General features: G+C 40.8%; 1 protein-coding gene across 3 annotated transcripts in view; it reads right to left on the reverse strand.

The window, feature by feature from the left end:
* MYO3A (myosin IIIA) overlaps nucleotides 1–22,554 on the reverse strand; it is a 157,482-nt gene extending 134,928 nt beyond the window's left edge. The window contains exon 1 of one of the 3 annotated variants that reach the window (XM_068934533.1): nucleotides 22,486–22,554. In XM_068934533.1, the coding sequence (XP_068790634.1) occupies nucleotides 22,486–22,521 (36 nt within the window). In that variant the 5' untranslated portion in view covers nucleotides 22,522–22,554. Of the gene's footprint in view, nucleotides 1–1,854; nucleotides 1,968–3,225; nucleotides 3,254–22,485 lie in introns of those variants that run through there. The other 2 variants (XM_068934537.1, XM_068934535.1) reach the window with 2 other exon arrangements.
* Nucleotides 22,555–23,815: the final 1,261 nt, after the last annotated feature.

Here is a 23,815-nt window from a genome sequence, read left to right on the forward strand (position 1 = left end):
GCCCCGCCCTGAATCGGGGCCACAGGCCGAGCCGCTCCCGAGCGGGGCCGGGCCCGCACCGGGTCACCGGCTCCAGGGCCCGGCCCGGCCCGGCCCGGCCCGCGCGGCCTCTCCTCGCGCCTGTCGGCCACCAAACTTCGGCGGAGCCTGCGCAGTCAGTGCGGGAAAGCTGTGCCGTACGGCCCTGGGGTCTGCCGAAGGCCTCGCTGCCTTGCCAGACTTAATGCCTAAGGGTAAGGGGTTGAACCCAGTCCAGTAAAAATAATTGAGGTGTGGTGCGTACCCAGAGCACGCTTTATTGCCGGTTGTAGAGAAGTGAGTGCGTGGTGGCAGCACAGCATGCGTGCAACGACAGCAGAATGAAGTTGCAAGACAAAGCACTCAGAAGCTGGGAAATGGCTGAGCGTTACCAGTTCAGCTCCTGTGTAGCTTATGAACTGGTCTTTTAATTATGCTTCTTAGGCTTTCTTTGGAGGACTTCTGCCTCATCCACTGCACAGAAAAAGCCACACTTTGCAGAGGGATGTCTGTCTCCTACCTCCTTGCACCAGCACCAAGGACACGTGACTCCATAGGAGACTCGTGCCATCCCAGTGAGTGTGTCTCCTTCCATTTTTCTAATAACGTTTGAACATGTTAGTTGCTCTCAGACAAGTCTGACAGAGGGATAGATTTTTCAGAGCTATCAACTTTCTACATCTTTCATGGAAGCAGGGTAGAGACCATGTAGTTAGCGGACTGGACTTCCCACGTCAGCGTATCCGTCAAGGAAAAGGCTCCTCACGCCATCCCAGATATCAGAGGAATCGCATGGACAAGAAGCCTTACAAATGCCTTACTGTGGGAAAAGCATCAATGGGAACTTCTGTCTTAAACCCCAAAGTTAAGCAGCCTTGAGCCAGATATCTGTAGGAAAAGACGTCTCCTTAACTCCCTTCATCAAAGCACTACTTGTTCACTATACCGTATAAAAGCCGTTAGCATTTTTCAGTCTGTGCTCTTCGTTGCACAAATTTATGAGGAGAAGTTTAAGATGCTGTAATTCCTATTAATACCTTTCATTTTTGGCTGCTTTCCTCCCCACCTGGCTGGTTCTGTATCTGTTGCCAGTGATGATAAAGGCTAGTGGATTTCTGTATAGAAGTACAAAATGAACCTCCTAGCATTATAATCTCACTTTATGCATTGGGGTGGGAAGCACTAGCAGAACAGGGCCTCAGTTGTAAAAAAAGAAAAAAAAAACAGGTAGGTATCCTTTAGGCCTGAACTGCTACATGAGCAGCTTTTATGCAAAGCTTTTTTTTGTTCAGAGGAAAGCTGTCATTGATTTTAGTGGTAATTACGAGTGCCTGGTGCCCGCTACCCTTAGGCTGTCTATCTGGCTCGCTGGCAGGTCACATGCAGAGCACGACAGTCAAATCTGATCGTTTTGAAGCTTGACCGGAGTGCACCACAAAAAACATCTGAAAGCCTCTCAGTGGAAACTCAAGTACAAAAGAGGGATGGTGCACATTCACAGCTCTCCTCTCAAACGGAGACCTGGAGCTAGGAGCTCAGAAGTGCTTAGGCACAGTCTTACAAGCCAGAAAAGGGAGAACACTTCAGTGGTCAGTTCATACGTCCCTTTCCACTTGTGGCAGTGCTGGCTGAAAACCCTGCTGCCCACAGTGACCTTGTCTGCTATTTAATTGTCCTTGTCCTGATGATACTATTTTTCTTAGCTCTGAAGACTTCAAACACCCTATGAGCGCTCCTTCTTCTGTGTAAAAGGGTCCTCAAGAGCAACAATCTGCTATTTAAATTGCAAAAGCTAACTGATTCCCTTTGGATTGAAGTAGGTTGTAGACCGCTCACCTGAGCCATCTCAATGGCAGGCTTAGGGAGGCAAAGGGAGGCTGGGCAGAGAGAGCCCTCCAACAGCAGCACAGTGTTGAGTAGGCAGAAGAGGTAATTTCTTTGGCAGGAACAGCTGGAGATGGAAGAAGCAAATGCCCTACGTGTGAGCAGGTGTCTCGGAGAAGTGTGCTGCAAGTGATTCTCCATCTTGCCTTGGCTTTTGCCCCTCTCTCGTCCCAAACGTTTATGGCTTCGCTTTTCTCTAGGAAGACTTCCACAGGAGATTTCAAAGCTCCTGAGTCAATGTGGGTATTTATTCTCTCTCCCCAAAAGTAAATTTTAAATAATTAAGAATACGTAGTATTGACACTATCTAGGTAAGTACTAGAAGGTATATTAGAGCGATCATTCTCCAGCTGTACCTGATAGGAACTCAAATTGTGCTTGGTGCCGTAAGAAACCATCTTTTACACTATCTTTTTAACAGATCACAGTTACATAGATTTTAAAGTCACTTTCTCCCTGCTTTTCAGTTTTCAGTTTTTTTGATTTTTTGGATTGTTTTCAACTTCATTAGCAATATTGTGGGTATAACTTAAAACTATTCTGAAATTAATATTTAGATATATGAGAAATGTGAAAGCAATATGGACAGATATCCTTTTAAAGTATGTTCAAAGTTAGATCACACTATGCAGTTGGTTGTAGAATACTTATTATTCGTCATCGTAATATAAAGAAGCAAAAGCATACTTTAGCAAAATTTACCATTTTTAACTCAGAACCAATAAATTCATGCTTTCCGGGTTCCTGGAAAATGCTCAGCCAATGTCACCCTCATTAGAATGACAACAAGAGAGAAAAACATGTTCTTGTGATCAAGACACTGAATTAAGACTATAATATATTTAATAAAATGTATTCTGAATTTAGAAAGCCCTTACTACACACAAATAGGGTCAAGATCCTGCTGTGCTGGACACTGCAAACCACCACACAAAATGAGCTCTTAAGTGTGGGCAGAGCTTGACCGTGAAGGGCTTGTGTGACCGATGGCACACGCTGCCTCTCTTCATCATCCCACTTTCCTGGGAAACATGCTCTAGAGGACCCTGCTTGAGCAGGGAGGTTGGACTGGATGATCTCCAGAGGTCCCTTCCAATCTAAACCATTCTGTGATTCTGTGATCTATTTTCCGTTCTGTATAGTTGAGCTTTTAATACTGTTCTACCAACGAGGATGTCTTTTGATGGTTAATAATGTACATATTCAAATAACAAGTGACACAAAAATCAGTAGATGTATCAGCAGATAGCTTAGGAAAATAAACAAGCATGTTTAGAGCACATAAGACAGACCACTATTATAAGAATTAAATGGTTTACTTACCTCTGCTTTTTGACCTCCCTGGCTGATTAACTGAGCACAGCCTGGAGTAAATATGAGGAACTCCTCCCCTTTTGGTGTTTATTACAGAGAAACAATACTTCCTGTGACACCTGAGCAAATATCCTCTGGGAAAACTACCACAGTTTGTCTACAGATAGCTTATTATTCCTTTGATCATAAATACCATCCACCATAATGAATTGCCAAACATGTCCAAAAACAGAGGAGTTATTTATTGAATGCATAGATTTCTTTGAAGCAACCCTGGCCTTTGCCAGATATTTTCTTTAGTTGATCAAAAGAGCTCTGTAACCCCTTTTGAAGGTCTTAGAGGCGTGATCCTTGTAATCACATTTAAGGGGCTGGTTAGCTCAGGAGATTGTTAATAGGATACAAAACCTTTCACATCCAACCCAGATCAGTACACATGAAAAGTTGTGACCATTTAAGAGCTCTTTGATGTCCTGTGAGTTAGCCCGGTTCCTAATGGGTAAATGTCTATATTGCTTTTAACATACAGAATGTGGTTTTCAGGCTTTTTAAATTGCACATATAACACAGAACAGGAAAATAACTGAAAAGCTCCATGGTAATTTAATGAATCTGAGCAAAATTGCAATCAAAAGAATTTTCAAAATTCCCGCTCCAAAGCGGGAATCTCCACACTCTGGACAAGCAAATGAGCCCAGATGAGTGCTGCTGGTGGTCAAAAAGCAGACATCACTGGAAAGCACGAGAAGTGGGTTAGAAAACTGACAAGTTCTTCACTGAAATTTCTCTGTATCAACTCTTCTCATTAGATCCAGGAGCTGTATGTCTCAGTCTCTGAGATCACCTTCCTTTTTAGGACTGAATTGGACAAAGGTGGTTTTGAAATTAGCTTGGATTCAAACCGGTCAAGGAGATTCCCCACATCAAAATTGTTGATTTGCACTGCCTCAGGAAATGATCTAGTGACTGTGGACTATGTTTCCTACAAGAAAACTTCCTAGTTGGGAAACTATTTGCTACACAGAAGTATTGCCTTTGAATGGTAATAGCCTAAGTCACTCTTACTGAATCATATCCAGTAAGAAAAAAAGTCACAAGCAAATATTTGCAAAGCTTTTGCTGAAATTTCACAGCTGTTTCTACTTCACGGAGTTTGAGACAGCAAAGTTTAAGGTTTTTACAGGTGTTTTTTTTGATCTGCTGAAGTCCTGACTTTGCATATGTCTCGAACTCAATTTCAAAAATTCTGTTAATTTTTTTTATAAAATATTAGCAAAAGGAGTTTCGGAAATTTTGAAATATAAAACCTTCAGTAGTTGTTCCAAAATCACAGGAGGGAAGGTCAGAGGCCAGGGGATAACAGCAGAGAAGATGTATGCTACGAAATGGCTTCTAATGTCAGTAGTTACTTACTGAGTAAGTACTTATCCCTTCCTTGGAACTCGCTGATCACCAAAATAACCTTAAAGGATTTTGATTACGTGCAGTGATGTGAACTGGTAAGAAGAGAGCGAGATGTGTGAGGATTGCTTCTTTCTGGATATCTGTGTATAATATGAAGTACTAATCTTGAAAACATGTCGGTAAAGATTTGGGGTTATAGTACTGCTGTTTGCAAGTGTGCAAGCAACAGGTCCCTCCCAGTCATGAAACTGGCTTGAAAGTCATGAGGTTAAAAAACTAAGCAGTAAACACCAGGGAGTCGTGTTGATAATACAGCAGTCCCCACATTAACTGCTTAGAGGTCTGGCATTTGGTATAATTTGCAAAATATTTTTGGATCAGACCCACAGAGAATCTCGGTTGTCAAATATCCATGTCGTATAGATTATATCCTGGAGTATCTGTGGTATGCACAACCTAAGCAAACAAAAATACATCAGATGTAAACTGTGTATTTCTCTACAGCTGTATTTCTCCCAAGCCCCTGAAGGTTTAGGTAATCAGCAATCGGAGATTATAAAAAATATCCATGAAAAAATATCACCATTAACATTTATTAAATACAAATGTGCTTTGTTACAGGAATAGCACGGTGAGCTAATGGAGCTAAAATGTAGCCCAGCAACAATGCATTGATAATTCAAACAGTTAAGTTAATGTTTGGAGTATGTATCAAGTTATCTTCTGTACTGTTCTGGTATGTATGTACAGGAGTGTTGCAAAGACCTTTAACTAAAAAACCCACACCTTTTTATAAGATTATTTGTACTTTTCCCCCTGAATTAAGTAAGATTTAAAACTGAGAAGCTCTTCAGAGTTGAGGCTTTTACTTAATAGATACCTGTACAGTTTCTAACACCCAGTCTCTGAATTGGTTGGATGCCACGTACTTCCATTTAACCATTTTTATGAATAGGGCAGAGATCCTTTTGTATCAGAGGATAAAAGAAGACCCAGTCTTGAGAAATTGGCACTTCTCTTTTGCTCCCATAGGGGTCACAGGGCACAAATAGAGTGTCAGCCGAGAATGACTGATGACATTCTTGTACGGGTGAAAATGAGAGGAAATCAGTTTTGATCCGTAGCCGGAACACTTAACGTTTCTGTGTGGAAGGTTGCACATGAGATCCACCTAACCACCAATCCTCCAAGTCACTTGCTCGTTCCTTTTTTTCTACATGATGTGGTTTTTTTTAGTTAGCATTGCCTAGTGCCAGATTTTTCTGAGTGTTCACCATACCCAGAAGTACCTATCACATATATTTTGTTATGTCTTCTTTTTTAATGCCATAATTTTTAAAGCCCATGCCAATGATTTTGAAGAGATCTAATTTATGAGGCTTGCAAACTTAAGGATGGAGGTACTCAAATTACTCTTCTTGGACAATTTCAAGTTTGGAACATCACATAATATGCAGAATGTTTCCAATGGATACACAGAATGTTTCAAGCATCCTATGTTCTGCTCTTTTTTTCTATTTTACACAATTTCAGGTGTATCAGGAACTTGCTGAAGTCTGCGTCTTCCTCCCCTTGAAGTCAAAGGTGGCAAGCTCTTTGCCAGACTTCAGGTACTTCACAAATATGTCTTCAAAGTCCACATTAATCCCTAACATTTGCAAAATAACAAACAAATAAATAAATACTGGAAAATTATCTTTTAAGCACAATAGAAAAGAGGCAGGTTATTTGTGTCATGTTAGCCCCTAGTGAGGGATGGCAAAATACTCTGGGAATAACTTCAGAAGTTGGTCTTGGAAGTTTTTGTACATTATTTTTCTGGTGGTATCATGAGTAGTCCTCAGCCTCCTAATCCCGAGGCACTCCACAAATGATTCTTAAAAACAGTTCCCTATTCCTGAGTCCATCATTAATCTCTGGGGATGTTCTAAAGATAGCCCTCTGAGGATTTGGATTTGTCGTCTTCTTTTTCTTTTTAATCCAATTAGGGAGTATAGCAAACAGTGGCACAAACAGGATTACGTTTTGAAGGGGCCCACAGCTAGTTATGCAAAGGCAACACAAAACATTCTCAGCTCCAGTTTCCTGCTTTGGATTTTGCCCTACCCCTGCTTTTTCCTACTCCTCCTTTGTGGTTGATTTTAAACACATTTGAAATAACTCACTTAAAAAAAAAAATGCGTATTTACCAAAAAAGAAAAAACGAAAGAATGAAGCTGTGTGCCATGCTGGTTTTTGGCCTTTTTCTATCTTTATTACCTTATTTGTGTCCTAATGCTCTACCGCTTAACTGGATGTAGCGTTTCCAATGCTTCCTGTCCCTGAATGACAGGAAGGCATTGTCGTCTTGGCTGATAGCAGGATGTGAGGCAGTTCTCCTCTGCTTCCTGCGAGTACTTCCAGCATTCCTGCAGTGACAGTTTCTTTACAGCCAAGTTTTCATTAGGACGTATTTTGGGTAACTGGCACTCGTTGAAATAAAAGCACAAATTTTTTAAACGCTGACAGTAATTTAAACACTGAAATGAATTGTGAAAGGCACCAGTAAGTTATCCATCTCAGGATGCCTTCCTATCAAGACAAAAACAATGAAAGGCTGTTAAAAGCATCAATACTTATTTAAAATACTAAATAATAGTATAGTTTCTTTTTTTCAAAAACAAACATTTTGAAATTGATTTGATTTGAACATCTCAACAATTTGGAAAAGTACATACCAAATCCATCCAAGTTAACCAGTGCTTCTGATTAATGTGCCTTTATCAGCAGCCTAGATCCCCATGACTTTTGCTCGATTCTTACAATAGCTTCTGAAGTTGAAAGGGGAGCCTGTTTTCTCCTAAGCATGTAACGATTAGTTGACAGGAGTGCAAGTAAGTTGTGAAATACAGAACAAGAAGGAATCACTGTGACAGTTTAATGTCAAGTACAAAATTTAAAGCTTCGTTGCATTGGTTAACATATGAAGTAGAGGATATCATTAAAAACATTCAAATGCAAAAAATGCCAGTGATGCAGAATCAACCATAGCCTATGATAAATTTCCCTAGTAAGGTGTGCCTTAATTCTGTCTTGATAGTTTCCTAGTTTCAACTTGTAGCTGAAAAGAGCTCTTTTATATCTAACAAGCTCCTTTCTGTCTAGCTCCTTTTGTATCTAACTTAAATTGGAGGATTCTATATTATTAAAGTCTTTTGCTTTGTGTAGATTGTGTCCCTAATAATTGTTCCTTTGTTAAACTAATGAAATTGAGCTGGAGTCCTATACTCTAAAGTGTATTTTCCACCTTTTTCTGTGGCTCATCTATAGATGTTTTCCAATTTGCTAATATCGTTCTTAACTCTGCACATCAGAACTGGATATAACATTTCAGTGTGGGTTTATGCTCAGCTGATTATTTTTCATGACCTGAAAATCCTTTCCAGAATCTCTCAATATAAGATAATATCACCCACCATGTGATACATATGTACATATATATGTTACATATGTACATATATACTTATATAGCCTACCTGTTTTATTCCTGGAAGTATAATTGCATAGTGGTTATGGAAGCTGGTTTACTAAATGGTCCCAATTGCTCTATCCATAACCATCTCTATCTGTTTTTTGCAACTCCTCCAATTTCTACCATCATCTACAAACTTCATCAGAAAATATTTTATCTTCCAGGAGAGTGTGGGAAAAATAATTTTGTAGGACCAAGACTGATTAATGCAGACTTCCATTAGAAACATACCTGGTTTAGGATGGTTTTTCATTTCATATTAGATTTTGAAACCTACAGGTAGCCAATTTTTAGTCCATCTGAAGATGACAAGCTGAGTTTATAGCGTCCTATGACTAACACAAACTGTCAGGAACAACCTGCTTTGGTATTTCATATGAGATCCCATAGTAATCAAGGGTCCACATTTAAGAACAAACCTGTTAATATATTCTGTCAAAAAAAACCTCATAAAGCAATCAAGATGAACTTAGTAAACCCCCATGTTTTTGCAGCTAGGATCCCAGTTCTCAAATGCATCTTGCCTGTACTATGTTATGGTTTGTCATAAGGCCTGGCATTATAAGAAATTAAAATGAATGTTACAGAACGTATTTTACAAGTTTATGTTATAAGCTGCAATTAGTGTAACGGTCCAGCAGTTACTGTGTCTAGCTGCTGTTACTGTGCCAGAAGTAGATTTTGCCTTTTTCAATTGTTTTTAAAAAGCGTTGGTAAAACAAAACTGCAGGAGAGCTATAATGGGTCTAAATGTACCCAAACATGTAACATTTTCCAATCTTGGATATGAAAATGGTCTTTATGAAGGTGTTCTACGTTACAGGCTGAGTGGAATAAACTTTGCTGCTCAGGCTCAGCAGTCTTTGCAGCTGCTAATACCAAACTGTCTCTGAGGAGTGGATCATACAAAGGGAAATTTAATTTCTGCATCAGGTAATACGGTTTCTGTTGTTGATATATTTATAAGTTTATGCATCAGATGGTATCAGACATAGTTCAATATGATGTCCCGTAAGTCACAACAACATGGATATTCAGAGAATGTACATTGTCCTGAGGAAAGAAAACTTGAATAAGCTCTAAAGGTTTCAGTAACAAAGATTTAAATTAAATCAAACAGTCAACAGTCAAAAAGCATTTTTCTAAGCAGCAGAGACGACTGTACTGCATAAGTTTGTTAAATAATCTACCTTTGCAAAGCTGAAGTAAACTTATCTGGCTGTTCTTTAAAACATTTAAGCTGCAATTAGTGTAATGGTCCAGCAGTTACTGTGTCTAGCTGCTGTTACTGTGCCAGAAGTAGATTTTTAGTTTGCCTTTTTCAATTGTTTTTAAAAAGCATTGGTAAAACAAAACTGCAGGAGAGCCATAATGGGTCTAAATGTACCCAAACATGTAACATTTTCCAGTCTTGGATATGGAAATAGTCTTTATGAAGGTGTTCTACGTTACAGGCTGAGTGGAATAAACTTTGCTGCTCAGGCTCAGCAGTCTTTGCAGCTGCTAATACTAAACGGTCTCTGAGGAGTGGATCATACAAAGGGAAATTTAATTTCAGTCCCCTTGAAGTATGAGCATCATGTAGGTGAGAGGCTTTCCCTGACCTTGGGCTCAGGATTAAGGTACCTACCTACAGTGTCATTGTTGCCCTCCAAGTTCTCGTCTAGAGAACGTCCCAGCACAAACTAAGACTCTGTCTGCTTTTCCCTTGCTAAAACGCACTAGTTAGTCATTGCTTTCACATACAGTTGAGGCAGCAGTGTAATTTTTCATTGATTCGCTAAGTCATGTGGTGGTCAGGGCTGCTGCTATCCTGTGCACACTGTCATCATCTGTCAGCCTTTCTAGCACCAAAGAGGTCGTTTTTTTCCTGAGACAGTTTTGTGTCCCGAGGTTCTAGCTTTGATTGTGGCAACTGCCTTGCTTAGTAGACACCACAGGACACAGAGCGAAAGAGAAATCAGAACAGCAGGGGAGGGGGGGAGGCTAGCACTCACCACAAACACACATCAAAGAGCAGGGCCACCCACGTCCTCCTCCTCTGCTTACATCTGAGGATCTAGCTTGGATTTCCAGTTTCACTTCTGCTTGAATCCAAAGAAGGAAGCTGTGTGCAAGTAGCAAGCAGAAAATTGCCTATAAACTTTCTATGAGTGGAAAATACAAACAAAATATTGTTTTTAAAAAGGAGCTGCAGCTGATTCACTGCCGCTTAGAACAGATTTTGCCTCAAAATCTTATCTCCTTATATCCCCAAGGAGTACCTCCTAACTGTCTGCTCCGTTTATAAGTGCTCCGACAAAGTACAGTGAGCCTGATTCCTCCACTACTAGTACCTGCCTGACTTGAGAAAGAACTCCGAAATTCCTTATGTAAAATTCCTTATGTAAAACCTGCTTTATCTGGCTTAACATTAAGAGCACTACTGCACACAAATAATGAGCGATACTTGCTACATTTGTATTTGTAGGAAGGGTTTCAAGTGAAGCAACATGGCACTTCTTTCTAGCTGAGGAGCAGATGTGCGTTTGTGATTATCACTGCATCTGTTAAGATTTACACACTTGATCCTGATCTCAGTCAAGGTAACACTAAGGTTCCTGTTGATTTGGAGAAGTTTGGAATGAGCTAGGGGTCTGACCTGTGCTTGACAAGCAAAACTTTTTTATGCAATTCAGTTATTTCCCTTACTGCCTGTTTAGATGTACAATAAAAATAGGGAGCAATATTTTACATTTTATGGCACTTTTTACTCCTAGAATTTCTGAGTGCCCTACAGTCTATACACACATAATCAACCCATCTGCCCAACATGTTACAGAAGGTAATAGCCATCTCCATGCTCACACAAAGCGAGCAAGATTTCAGTTTTGAAATCCAATAAAGAAGATCCTCTGCACGGAAGGCAACAGGACGGTTCGTGTGCCTGTCTCAGAAGGAGCAAGGCGTGGGATGTGCTGTGTTTTGCACCAGTTATGCAACAGAGAACGATTTACCAGTTAATTCAGTTAGTGTTACAGAGGAGATAACATGTCTTGGATTTCCTGCTCTTAATTTATTGAACAACTAGGCCCGTGAGACTATAGAAACTATTCCATCAACATGCAGGAGGTCTACAGTTTGTGATATGGTAGAAAAATACCACCTTTCAGAATGGCAAAGAATTGCTTAACTAATGCAGGCCTTGCATAGAGAACACCTATGACTATCCAAATAAATGTTCTGCTCTACCATTAAACTGTACTCCTTGATGGTGAAAGTGAAAAGCAGCAAGGTACACAGGGGTGAGTATTTACTCATTTCTTACCCCACTGTTTGTTTACAGTGACCATCCATGAGAAAACAGGGTAGGAAATAAGCTTTCAATTACTTTCCAGCTGGTGCTGATGAGGTTTGTCACATAGGTGACAGGCGGCTTTCATTTCCTAGGTACTTCTTACGAGGGGCTATGCCTTAGGTGCCTAACAATAGCCTGACCTGACTTAGGCCCCAACCTGCTACCAAGGGAATATGATTATAGAGGACTCCATTACTCTGTGAGTTCACTTAAGCAGTGTAGGAAATAACTGAGGAAATAAATCATAAAAGACTAACTCAGTCATTAATTTCTTTCTCTCTACAGCTTCATTAATACAAATTGGAAGAACAGGTAATACAATAGAAAGTCTCTTGGCTTGACAGCAAATTCCCAGAATCTTCTCACTTTCAAACTAATAAATAAATCAAATGTTCCTTATTCATGAAGGTGGCAGTGCCATCTTATAGTGTTTCCTCTGATGGCAGGTGCAGATTAACTGAAGCCGAGGAACTTAACATACTTTTCTTCTGTAGAGACAGAGGGCTTCCTCAGTGGGGTAATGGTTACTCTAAAGGCGATGCTAACATTTTTGTGCAGAGGGGCATGTCCAAATGAAACAATGCTGAGTTAATATTCTTTGAGGGACATTTCTTTTTCACTAGTTCTAGTTTATATTGTACTTATACAGTCTGTCAATTGGAAAGCCTGTATCTAACCTCAGATGACTATGCATCTCCCCATCTGAAGTTGCTGGCGTGGGAATACTAAGATGGATTTCTGAAGAGAACTGGGGAGCTGTGATCAGATAGAAAAATTAATCCGTATCCTGCCTAAGAAATGTGAGCATCCCCTGCAAATCACTAGCAGCATCTATTTTGTCGTAAAGAGCAACATTAATTTCAGAGCTACAATATAGTTCACCTGTGATTTCCAAAGCAAAGTGAAACTATCTCGCTGGCTTATGAAGGGAGAGAATACTGGAGAGAATAAATACACAGATGAATTGTCTTCTGCACGTGCCTGTTTCTCTCCACTAACTCTAGTGACAGCTGAGATAGCTAGCGTGGATCAGAGACGTAGCTTTTAGTTAGACAAGGTAAGTGAAGTAGAACCTGTCTATAATAACAGGGCCTTCAAATGCTCTCAGAAACAGGTGACTTTTAATGAGACACAGTAGACACCAAACAGTTATTTTGTAATTACATGGACTTCACCAACTTGGTGGAAATACTTGGTCATGTAAATGAGGATTTTTAAAAGGCTGTTTTTAATGAAGTTGCTTAGAAAATGGCGAATAATGGATACCACCATCCTCTTCGCAGAAGATGCATTGTCTCTCTTCTTCTCTTTTCAAAATAGGCAGCTCTGTCTTCACACATTTTGAGATATATCCTCTCTCTGTAAAGATTGGGGCACAAAGTACTCAAGTTCAATCTCAAGCTCAGCATGAGCTTCAAGACTGAAAGGTTCAAAGCAAGCTGCCGCCCCATGGGCTGGTTTCAGTGTTCAGGTAGTTAGGCTTTGTTTCGCAGGGAGAAGCCTATATCTTCTCAGATGAGAGATGTATAACTCATTCAACAGAAAACTGAGAACCAAACAAAACCAACTTCGCTGGGAAAGTGAAGGATGAGGCAGTTGGTAAAAACCATCAGCGTGGAAGCACCTGATGGTGAAGCCTCCTAGCACAGAGCAAGCCGCTTACATTCAAAGTCGCAGCGACAAATCAGAGTTCTGTCAGTCCTTCAGCCTCCAAACAACACCTGGGAAATCAGTGGGATTCATATGGCTTCCAGGCAAACGTCATCTGCTGTACCTGTCTTCAAATTCAGGCTAGAACTGCCTAAAAAATCATTCCAGCTTCTGTCAATCTTCTCCCAGGCTCCTTCCCATTTGTTGTCATGGGCCAGAAGCTGAGGTTTGTTTTAATCCAGGCCAATTGCTTTGGGTTTCCTCGGCAGGACCTCCCAGACTACCAACAGAATCAGGGCCTGTGCATTTGTACTGTAGATCTCTCAAAATGCATTTTATTTTCATGTGCCATATGTTCTGCAATTTCTAAATCCAGCTAAGTTAAATTGCGATGATCAAGGACTTTGATTATAACAGTAACATCTGACTTTGCCTCTACAATTTACCTTGAACAGTTTCTTTTCAATAGCAAGAAAGTTATATTAGATGCTAAATGTTATTATTTGACTTTTTTTATGTTCTGTGAAATCTCGCTCAAAGGAGAAAGCCTCACGAAAGTGATTATGGGACATTTTTATTTACTATTTTCTCCATATTTTTTTTTCCTAGCCTGAGAGCCAGTAGAACTAAGAAAAAAATGTAGAATACAAAATTTAAGGCTGTTTTAGACAACACTTCTCAATGCCAAGATGCTGGTACTCTCGGTTCTCCAAGCATATAGTTTGCAAGGCATCCAACACAACGCATTGAGCCCACAACAGTATTTTGAATCATTTCTCACAAGTCTGTAGACAGCATGCAGCTGCCTCGAGAGCAGGATCAGGCCTGCATTGCTAATGAATGACCTGGCTCATAATCATCAAGAGATTTTTGCTCCTATTCAGGTAGATCCTGTAGCTGTAGCTGCTATTAATGCTAATGGGAATGTGACATGTTAATCTCTCATATATAGATGAGAGAATAAATCCATTCAGATGTTTCCTGCAGAACAGGAAAATACTGTCAGTGTTTGAGGAATTACAGAAACCTGAATCATGTACTAATAGATAAATAACAAGAACAAATAACAAAATAATACTTTTGACGTGTTAGTACCATGCAGTCTAAAATCAGGATGTGCATAAAGATAAATGAATTTGTGTCCCACCACCCCGCTACCTGTGCTAGTTTTTTTTTTTTGATTTTTTTTTTTTTGATTTATCATACTGGTATATTGCATCAGCACTAGTCCAGCTTCTAAGAAAACCTGAGAATGATAACATAAATATTTAGCCCTGAAGTCCACATTATAAGGATAGGGCTGTAAAGAAGACAATATAAAAACAAGAATAACAAGAAAGAAAAAGCCTTAATTATGTTTACTTCAGTAAAACAAGTACATTTTATATTCACTTTTTTACTCTTTATTTGAAGTATAAACAGATATTCCCATTATAAACACATGCATGCTTATTAGTAATACACTATGAGTTACTTGCTGGCTATTTTGTTTCTATAGTGTGATTTCATAGTGTCTTCCCAATAAATATTATTTGTTTACTTTTGCACTCCTTCGGTTAAAATAAAGCAAAGGCCCTTCAGAGTTAAAATGAAATCTGACACCTTTATTGTTATCCAGAAACCAGTGCTACCAGTATGTCTTTCTAATTTCTTGCTCCACTGCTGTAAAAATGGTAATGCTAAAAGGGAATATCGTAGACAGTTGTGTGGAAGACCATTGCACTTAATGATGCTGCAGGAGCGTTTGCAGGTTCCCCGGGGGGCAGCCTCAGGACGAGGCAATGGGACGCAGGGTCCGGCCTTTCGGAGGCCCCATCCGGACCGTCCTGCCAGCACAACCTCGCAGCCACCCACAGTGTCCTCACAGTGGATGGGCAACACTACCTAGTTGACATATGGTGGCACTTTTTGTTTAAAATGGGGAGTAAGCAGTTAACCAACTCAGCCAATTTTGCTACATACACTTAAATGTCAAAAAATAGTGCAGGTGCAACAGCATTTGCTAAATATATAAATACTGACTTACTGCTTTATCCTGATTCAAAGCCAATCAAAAAGACACCACCAAAGAGACGAGCTAAGAAAAAGCCTTCTTGCGATGCCCTGAAACAGAGGTTACCTCTGCGGAAATTAGATGGTACCTCTGCGATCTGCTTTGATGCTAGCGTGGTATTGAGTCGTGAAATGCATCTGAACGGTTCTGTCCTGCTGCCTGAAGCGGGAGGGAAGCCAGTGGAGGTGAGGCTCATCATGGCTCACAATGGTATCCCAACGACCTCAGGCAGCCTGTGGGTGCCTTGAAGGTCTTTCAGAATGCTGAGGATCCCAGATGGCAAAACTGAAGCATTTCTTGAGGAAATGAAAGCGGAAACTCCACATAAAAGAAGAGCTGGTCAACTACACTTGAAGAGACTCTTCAGGCATTAGCTAAGCTACCAATCATCCGTTTCCTATCAGAGCTAGAGCTGGGTATGTTCCTTCCTCCCCCCTACCCCCCATTTAAATGTTTTAACATTCAAAAACCAAAAAGTCCAGTTTAGCCCTCCTGACCAAACTAGAAACATTTGTGAACTCACTTTCCCTGCAACAATTTCACAGTGTCATTACCTACATTCAGTTCATTCACCATATTTTTGAAACCTGTAAAATGTATTTTTCTTGTGATTGAAATTGAATTTCTTGTTTGACCCTTAAAGCGAGAATTTTCCCTAGCCTGTGGTTTGGCCAGCAATTCGATAATTCAAGCAACACCCATCACATTGTGCTTTTTGCCACTTAGCCTTCCTCCTCCTGGCAAGGCAAAATCTCAGGACTCTGGGATTTTTGTTGTTTAGCATAATCCTGCTGCTCCCACCCACCTTCTTCTCCATACTAGATCCAGAAGCAAGGAAGCCTCTGGGGCTAAATTTGCAGGCCACCTTAGTTTGCCACAATGAGATCTCTAGATTGTTGCTACCTAAAGTTACCCAAGAACTGCCTCCTGTTCCTGCTAGGGCTAATCTGATGCCCCACAGCCAGTTTTCTCACTGCAAAAAATTACTTCTCATAAACATGAATTCAATACTATATCTGTGGCTTAGCTGCATTAGTCAGGTTAGACCTACTAACTCTCCCTTATAAAGGTCTAGGTTCATTTCACATGTATGGAAAATAGAAGCAACCAGCTAGAGGCTGCAGCTAGGTGATTCATCTGTCTGTCAGGCTTGAAGTTCAGTATTTTTTTTTTCTTCCTCTTTAACTTATGTCTTGTAAATAGCCTAGGTTTTAAGGACAACTTTGGTGGGAAACTTCACTTTTTCACTTCTGCCTCAGAGCGGCACTCTTGTCGGTATGAGTTACTAGGATCATTTCTTTCAAACTGCAGAAATGGTAAGAGGACTTTGTAATCTTCTCAGTCAGAACTGTTTTGCCCTGTGAGCCTCGGGCCTAGGCTTTTGTGTGAGACCGACCTCCTCCTTTATCCTGCTGCCTGCTTTAGCACTCTGGCTTGTGTCTGGACTGAGCCAGGTAAGTCAAGAAACAACAAAGCATGGGAGAAGACGCTTAACTGTAGCTCAAACCTGGCCATGCCAGGCAGCATGGTAGCAACCAACTTCAGTAATATGGTGTGGAGAGCTGTAGTCTACACTGGACTAAAAGGAAGTAGCAAATTACCCACTTAAGAATGCAAAAGGAAATGAATGGAAATAGTGATATTCTGGGTGAGAAACGCTGTGTGTGGGAAACCCAGTGGCAGCGTGCTGTTGCAGCCAGGGGACTGGCCCAGGGGGTGAAACTGGAGCATACATGGTGTGTACATGACAAGCAAAGAAAGATAGCTGCTGGAGATAAAGGTATCAATGAATGAAATCCGGGATAAATACAGAAGACAACATGTAAAAGAATTGGCCAAACATAGCTATCTTTCTGTTTAAATTACCAGAAATTGCACCTTAGTAGAAACTAGCTAATGAGATAGTTTTAAAGTTGGACAGCTGCATGCCACAGACTAGCAATGCTGCGATGGAGCTTCCACAGCAGTTTGCCCACTCAGCATGGCATTTCGGATCGATGAACATCGTATAATGGCTATGGCTCCTCGTTACAACGATTTCCTTTGCTACATCAGCTGAAAACTTATATCAAAGCCTGTCTGTGCGCAGTCATATATGACTGCAGAAAGTCAAGACTAAGGAGGTAGAGTGGATTTGCCAGCCAAGGCAGACCAACAGATTTGAGAGATCCATATATTGATCAATGTCCGAAATGCATGTTGAAATGTTTAATTGCTATCATTGGCCCACATAGTTGCAGGCAAAGAGACAAACTTTCATGTGCTTTTTGAGTGGGAAACAACAATCCCTGGGGTAGTTATAAAGAGCAATAATATGTCAGGAAAGTAAGACAGAAAGGACTACTACAAGACCGCAGAACAGATATCCCACTGCAAATGGAAAACAGAGTTGGGCTACAGAAAAAAGAAGGAGAGCTAGTCTTGTAGCTGCACCAAAGCTACAAACAAGACAGAGAAATGGGTTTACTGGAGCAACAGAAACCAGCTGCACAGCTGCCTGAACCTATCCAGCACTGCTTATATACTAATAATAGTAATGCAGACTAACGCAGTCCATTTATGACTCTGAAGTAGCCACCTAGAGTAACAGGCTCTGTGTGGCTGATTGAGCTCAATGGTCTTTTGTGAACAAAAAAAAAGCAGCTACAATTGGACTTGAGATCCAGTTTAAGTACCTAATATGCTTAGTGTCCTCCAGCTTCCTTCCCCTTTACTCTGCGCTGTTGGATTCTTAGACTATTGAATAACTTTGATTTTCAGATAAATTACTTTCACCAGATTTTTAAAGTTTTGATGTGCTGTGTTCCCATGTTACAAGTCAATGAGTGGCCAGGCTCCTGATAGATGTACAGTAAAATGCAGAACAGCTTTGCACTTACCAAGGATAAAGGCATCCACCTATGAACTGCATTCCTACATACCTTTTGTGTGCTACATTAACTGCTCTATTTAGAGCTAGCAAACAAAACTGTGGGATTTACTAGCACCTGTGTGTATATTGTACCTTCTCTGCAGGCAACATTCCAAATATTATTTATTTTAACATCCCAAGCATAACCATATAGTTTGTTTTTTTAAACAGACTCTGCATTTAAATGCATGCCTGTGTATACAATTAGACTTCCTACTACACCTCCTAGCACCTGCTAGGAGGGTGGTTTGTAATTCTGAATGGCATGGACCAAAACAGTGTTTTCTGTTCAGGAAAATTCAGATACAGGGTACACAAGAAGAAATATTCCAGAACAGCACAGAGGGCCTCAGAGCTCTTTGTACAACCCAAGGCTCTCTGAGATGGCAAAGGGCAGAAAAGCCAAACACCAGCTATCCAGCAATGAATTAATGTGTTGTCAAAGGCTGGACATACATATCTTTTTATTCAAGTGGAACCACAACAGCTTTTATCTCACTCATGTCTTGCTGAGTCATCTTTTCTGCCTTTATTAAATATCCGTTGAACAAATCTAAACCTTCTGTAAATGCCTCTCTTCCTTGAAAGAAAGTTTTCTTTTATTATTATTAGTTCTGGCTGCATACGAGTTGTTAACACACTCTTGAAGCACTTATTCACATTGCCAGGCTGTGAAGAATCAAGCTAAGTATATCAGTGAGAAGTATGCCTACAGAGCGCACAGTTATTTATCTCACCGGATCCTAATTCCTCCGCTCCTGGATTAAATTCCCAATGGACCATGTCCTGCAAACCTTTCAGAAAGTAATTTGCAAAGAGAGGCTGTACAGAGGGCTATCATTTAATTTTGCATAAGGATGAAAGATCACAATTAAAGTAGTAGTCTGTCTCTTGATTCCTGTCACACCTGGCTTGTAATACTTGCTGGAGTGGTAGGATACAAATGAAAGATGTCCAGCAGGTCTGCTAGCTCACCCCTTCCTGTAACTGCCCAACCAAACCACTGCTTCAATCTGCTGAAAAGCCTCCTGGAGTCCAAGTCTGCAGCTTTAAAACAACTTTGTAAGCCCATCAAAGCTTCTCTTTAACTGCTGTCTAAATAAAATAATTCTCCCATGAGTAGTAGATCGGTTTTTCCAAATTATTCCTGCATATGCAAATATAGCTGTTTTCTGATTTGCACACTGATTCTCCTTCAAAATCAGAGCAGTTAATGTGGACATTGCTTGGCTACCTGGAGTTTTGTGATTTGTATCTGAGACAGTGTGAATGCTGGTTCAGTCATTTGTTTTCCGCTATTAAGAGTCAATTTGAAATTCCAGTCAGCAACAAAATAAAGCAGAACTGCAAATGCTATAATCAGCTCTGTCAGATTACCTATTGCACAAGCATTTAAGGAGAGTATCCCAAGATACTTAGCTGTGAAGCTGTGTGCAGTAAACTGCTCCTGTAAAGTGCTCGCACTAGGGACAGGTTACAGCTAACACTGGGCAAATGATGTGAAACAGACTGGGAAAGCGTAGTATCACATACTAGCATGTGTCTTATATTTCAAACATTACTTCTAGTCACTTCCAATGTCTTTCAAAGTGAAGTACTGAATGACCCCATAGTCACAATAGACCTATGTGAAATATTTTAAATCTGAATGTTCTGGATGAGGCAGGGGTAATAGCAAATTACAGTACACATGCACAAGTAAAGAGAAAGCACGTTACCCACACCTGAAATAGAGTGCTCTGGTGTAATTCTTGGCAGCTGATTCATAATGTACTCGCCATCTAACAATTCACACCAAGAATACCATGGCCAGCTGAAATTGCAGAGGGCATTTTGCTACAATGGAATGTAATTATGCGAAGAGGAAATGGTTTGGGGAGTTGAGCCTAATGATCCTTCTTATGCCAAATGTATATGTTGTAGGCAATCAGTGACCAGCAAAGTCAGAGTTCTCCTAGGCTTTTCTGTGCCTCTCCAGATGCATGGAGATTGCCCAGATAGCTCTTGTCGTTTTATAAAACTAAAGGAACAGCAATGTAATGTCCCTAAGCCATGCTGAGATGTCACATCAGGCAGACTCAGAGGGAAGAACGCTACCTGCTGTCTCTCTGTGGGATCCAGATGTCCTTTATGCAGTCACTGATCTGGCCTGGCCATATTTATGTTAACTGATACAATCACAGCCTTTGTAGGCAGATCTGCAGATCCAGCATGCACAGAATCGTTGATGTCGCAATGAATAGATAATAACATTTTTTATGCATGTAAAGCTCTCTAAAGGCATCTTTTCCTTATGTACACTTGAGTAAAATATGGCTATGAGCACTCAGTTTTTATGGTCACTGGGGTATATAATTTTCTCTGTATATTTACCACTTCCTTCTGTAGCTGTGTTATTCACCAGAACTATGAAATACTTACTAATCACACAATATATCCAGCATCATGTCTAGACACTTGTTGTTACTTATTTGCTGGTTTCGGGTTACTTTTCACTTCTGTCTCCTGCAAGTCACTTTCCACAACGTTCATCTACAGTGAAAGGGAGGCAGGAAGAGTTAGCAACCCTAGCATCTGAGCCTGTAATCTGAAAGCATCTGACAGCACTTGAGGTAGTTCTCCAGCTCTGGAGGAAACTGTTTTAAGCCCAAACATGCAGACATTAGTAGACCAGAAGCCCTAAGTCGCACACACAGAGGCTTGCTCTCTGTCTAGCATCCTGTCAGTGGCTTCCTCTGTTGCAGCAAATTAGGCACAAACTGTTTTGCTTCTGTATCCTACTTTTCTCAGTACCCTACTTCCCTTCCTCACAGGGCTTTTGCATTCCCCTAACCCTTTTTCCTCCCTGCCCTGCATATTGGACACCTCCAAGCCCTGAGGCTGGCTGAGTGGCTCCAAGGGACACACACTCACCTCTCTAAGGGGTTTCATTGGAGCAGGAGGGCAGCCACCTACAAGAGGCTGAAAAGCAGCTTCCACCCTGCTGCCCCGCTCACATGCTATTACAGAAACATACTACCATATGGTAACTCAGGATGCATTTTAAATAGCTGTGCCATCCATTCCTCCATTTCGCTGGAGTTTCTGGATGTGAGTCACCCGTGGCTGCTGGACACCTGGGGTAGGATGCACTAAAAGTGCTGTGAGGACAGATTACTGCAAGATTTAGTCAGCTGAAACTACCAAACTCATGAATCATGGGTGCACTTTTGCCATGCAGCCTCTAAATAAAGAAAACAAAACTTAGCAGGGGACATGGCAGGGCTGCAAGGTCACTGAGTTTCCTTTACGTAAAACCCCCTCTCTCTTTTCCCAGTGACTGGAGGAGAGACGAGACAAATCCTAATGAGCCGCTCCTGCAGAGCGAGGCAGCCCTCCCTGAGAAATCACTGGTGCCACTTGGAGTCACTTTTCAGAGGAGGGTTATCAAGACAACTGGGGGAGGTAACGGACAGCAGTGGGTAGTTAACAGTGATTTTTGTCAGTTCCTTCCCGCCTCCCTTGTTTGCAGCACCGGGATGTGAACTTGGCTGGCCCTGGCCCAGCAGGGGGCAATCCTATCAAGTAGCTCAGGAAATCAGCTTTGGCCCTGGAGTTCAATTCCCCTGGAAAAGGAGCGTGTTCAAAAAGTGACAGAGCTGCAGCCATGCAGCTACGTGCATCTCCTGGGGACCCCTGCGCTACCCTTGTGGATGAGTGTGGGGGGAAGGAACACTTGGGGAATGTGTGGGGAATGGCCCTCTTCTTGCCCATTTTGGGTCAGTTTGTGACCTCAAGAGCACAGCCACAGTGCTCTTTAAAAGGTCTTTAAAAGGTTTGTAGGAGCAAGGGGAGCTGGTGGGATCAAGCCCCGCTGGGGAAAAGCCAGATTCTGCAAACATGAAGATAAGAAAAGACTCATCCTGGGAGGGCTGTAAGTTAAATCTCATTACTAAGTTCTTCTTTTTGCAGACCTCACTTGGGCAGCCTCAAATTTTCTCCAGGCCTATCTAGAGGAATCCTGGTAAATAAAAGAAAATCTGACCAGTTTATTAATCTGACAACTGCTGCTTGTTTATTTCCTCTCCTAAAAGAAGTGACTTCCAAACTCCCTAGTATGCTGAGTGTACATTTCCATTTGCTGCGTGGAATCAGCAAACATTTTTACCATAAAGCATACAAGCAACTCATAAGCTCTTTTTGTCTATAATTCAATGGAATGTGTGCAAACTCCTACTCGATAATATAGATATTGTCTTGTTTATTATTTTAGGCAGTTCATTAGCATTGAAAGGCAGAAACAGCACAGAAATAATGCAACACCAGATCTTACTATATCACCTTTCTATATAGGAGAGAAATTAATTGTACTTAGAAGTATAAATATACATGATCATTTAAAATCATTTAAAAAAAAACCATACCTCACTGGAGTAATCTTTCACGAAGGCATTTGGCATTCCCTCTGTCAGCAGCGCTGTTCAGCAAACGATTTTAAATAGTTGCACTACGGTGGACAAACCTGGCAGAGACAGAGTTGTGGACGAATGCTGTAAGGTCTGCAGTCTCTTGGCCAGCCAAAGGTGATTAATAGCAGCGGACTCGTGTACTGTTCCTTAAAAACTATTACGGAAAGGCAGACTGGCCAAGGCAGAGATGATTCTAGGAAGCACTTTTAAGCGGAGATCAATAGCGTTACAACAAGGTTGTCCTGTTCTACAGTGACATCCCTCATACCATGTTAGAAGGAAGCAATAGCTTGCAGTGCTTTGACATTGTCACACAAGCTGCCAGTTATCCCACAGCACCAATGGATTCAGGAGGGACTATTCCATGTTCTTAGAGGTGCATCCTCTGATATTTTATATGTGACCTACAGTGACAAGATAGGATCCACAAGAGCCCTCAAGGAAGGAGTGCAATTGCTAAGCTTTTTTGCCTGCCCCATCTTAGGAGCAAGTCAACTAAAATGTGAGTCCTCGAGTAATGAGGACCCCCAGCCCTCCCATAAAAAAATATACATATGTAGGTATTTGATACCGTTTTGCTAACTATCCTGGTGCGCTATAGCATACCTATGTTCACCAAAGCACACTCACTTAAAACTCTAATGATATTTAAACATTGCTTAAAATTGAGTTTGTGATTAAGTACTTTGCTGACTCATTCAGCAATACTCCCTCATTTTGCAATCAGCCTAATGTGAGGTAGGAAATCATATCAGATCATGAAACCCATCTCATAAACCCTACAAAGAAGGAAACAATCAATAGAAGAGGACATATTTGATATCAGCTGGCTATTGAATTAATTATTAGATCAAGAAAGAGGAAAATAACTTTCTCCTAGAAATAAAAGAAATCAGTAATACCACTAATACGTTAATCACGTAAAAGAAGCTTGGTTTTAAAACCCTGTGCACTGCAATTTAAATTCCAACAAGTAAATATTAGGCATCTGAATACTCCTCCACAACATTATGTTAAACCAATGAAATGAATTTTTTTGCCTCATGTCACAGTATGTCATTACATGGCTTTCTCTTAATTAGGAAAAGCGAACGGCAAAAGTCTAATCTTGTCAATGATACAACGAATGTATAATTCTAAAATGCTGTATCTAACGTGCATCTAATACAAATATGTAATTTGAAGCCATTTGTAGTTATGCACTGTGTATGCCATATTGCTGTGTACAGTGACTTTTGCAGAAGGCTTTGGACTAGCAAGACAATGATTTGGCCACATATATAGT

The sequence above is a fragment of the Struthio camelus genome, chromosome 2, assembly GCF_040807025.1.
Source record: "Struthio camelus isolate bStrCam1 chromosome 2, bStrCam1.hap1, whole genome shotgun sequence".
Taxonomy (NCBI): domain Eukaryota; kingdom Metazoa; phylum Chordata; class Aves; order Struthioniformes; family Struthionidae; genus Struthio; species Struthio camelus.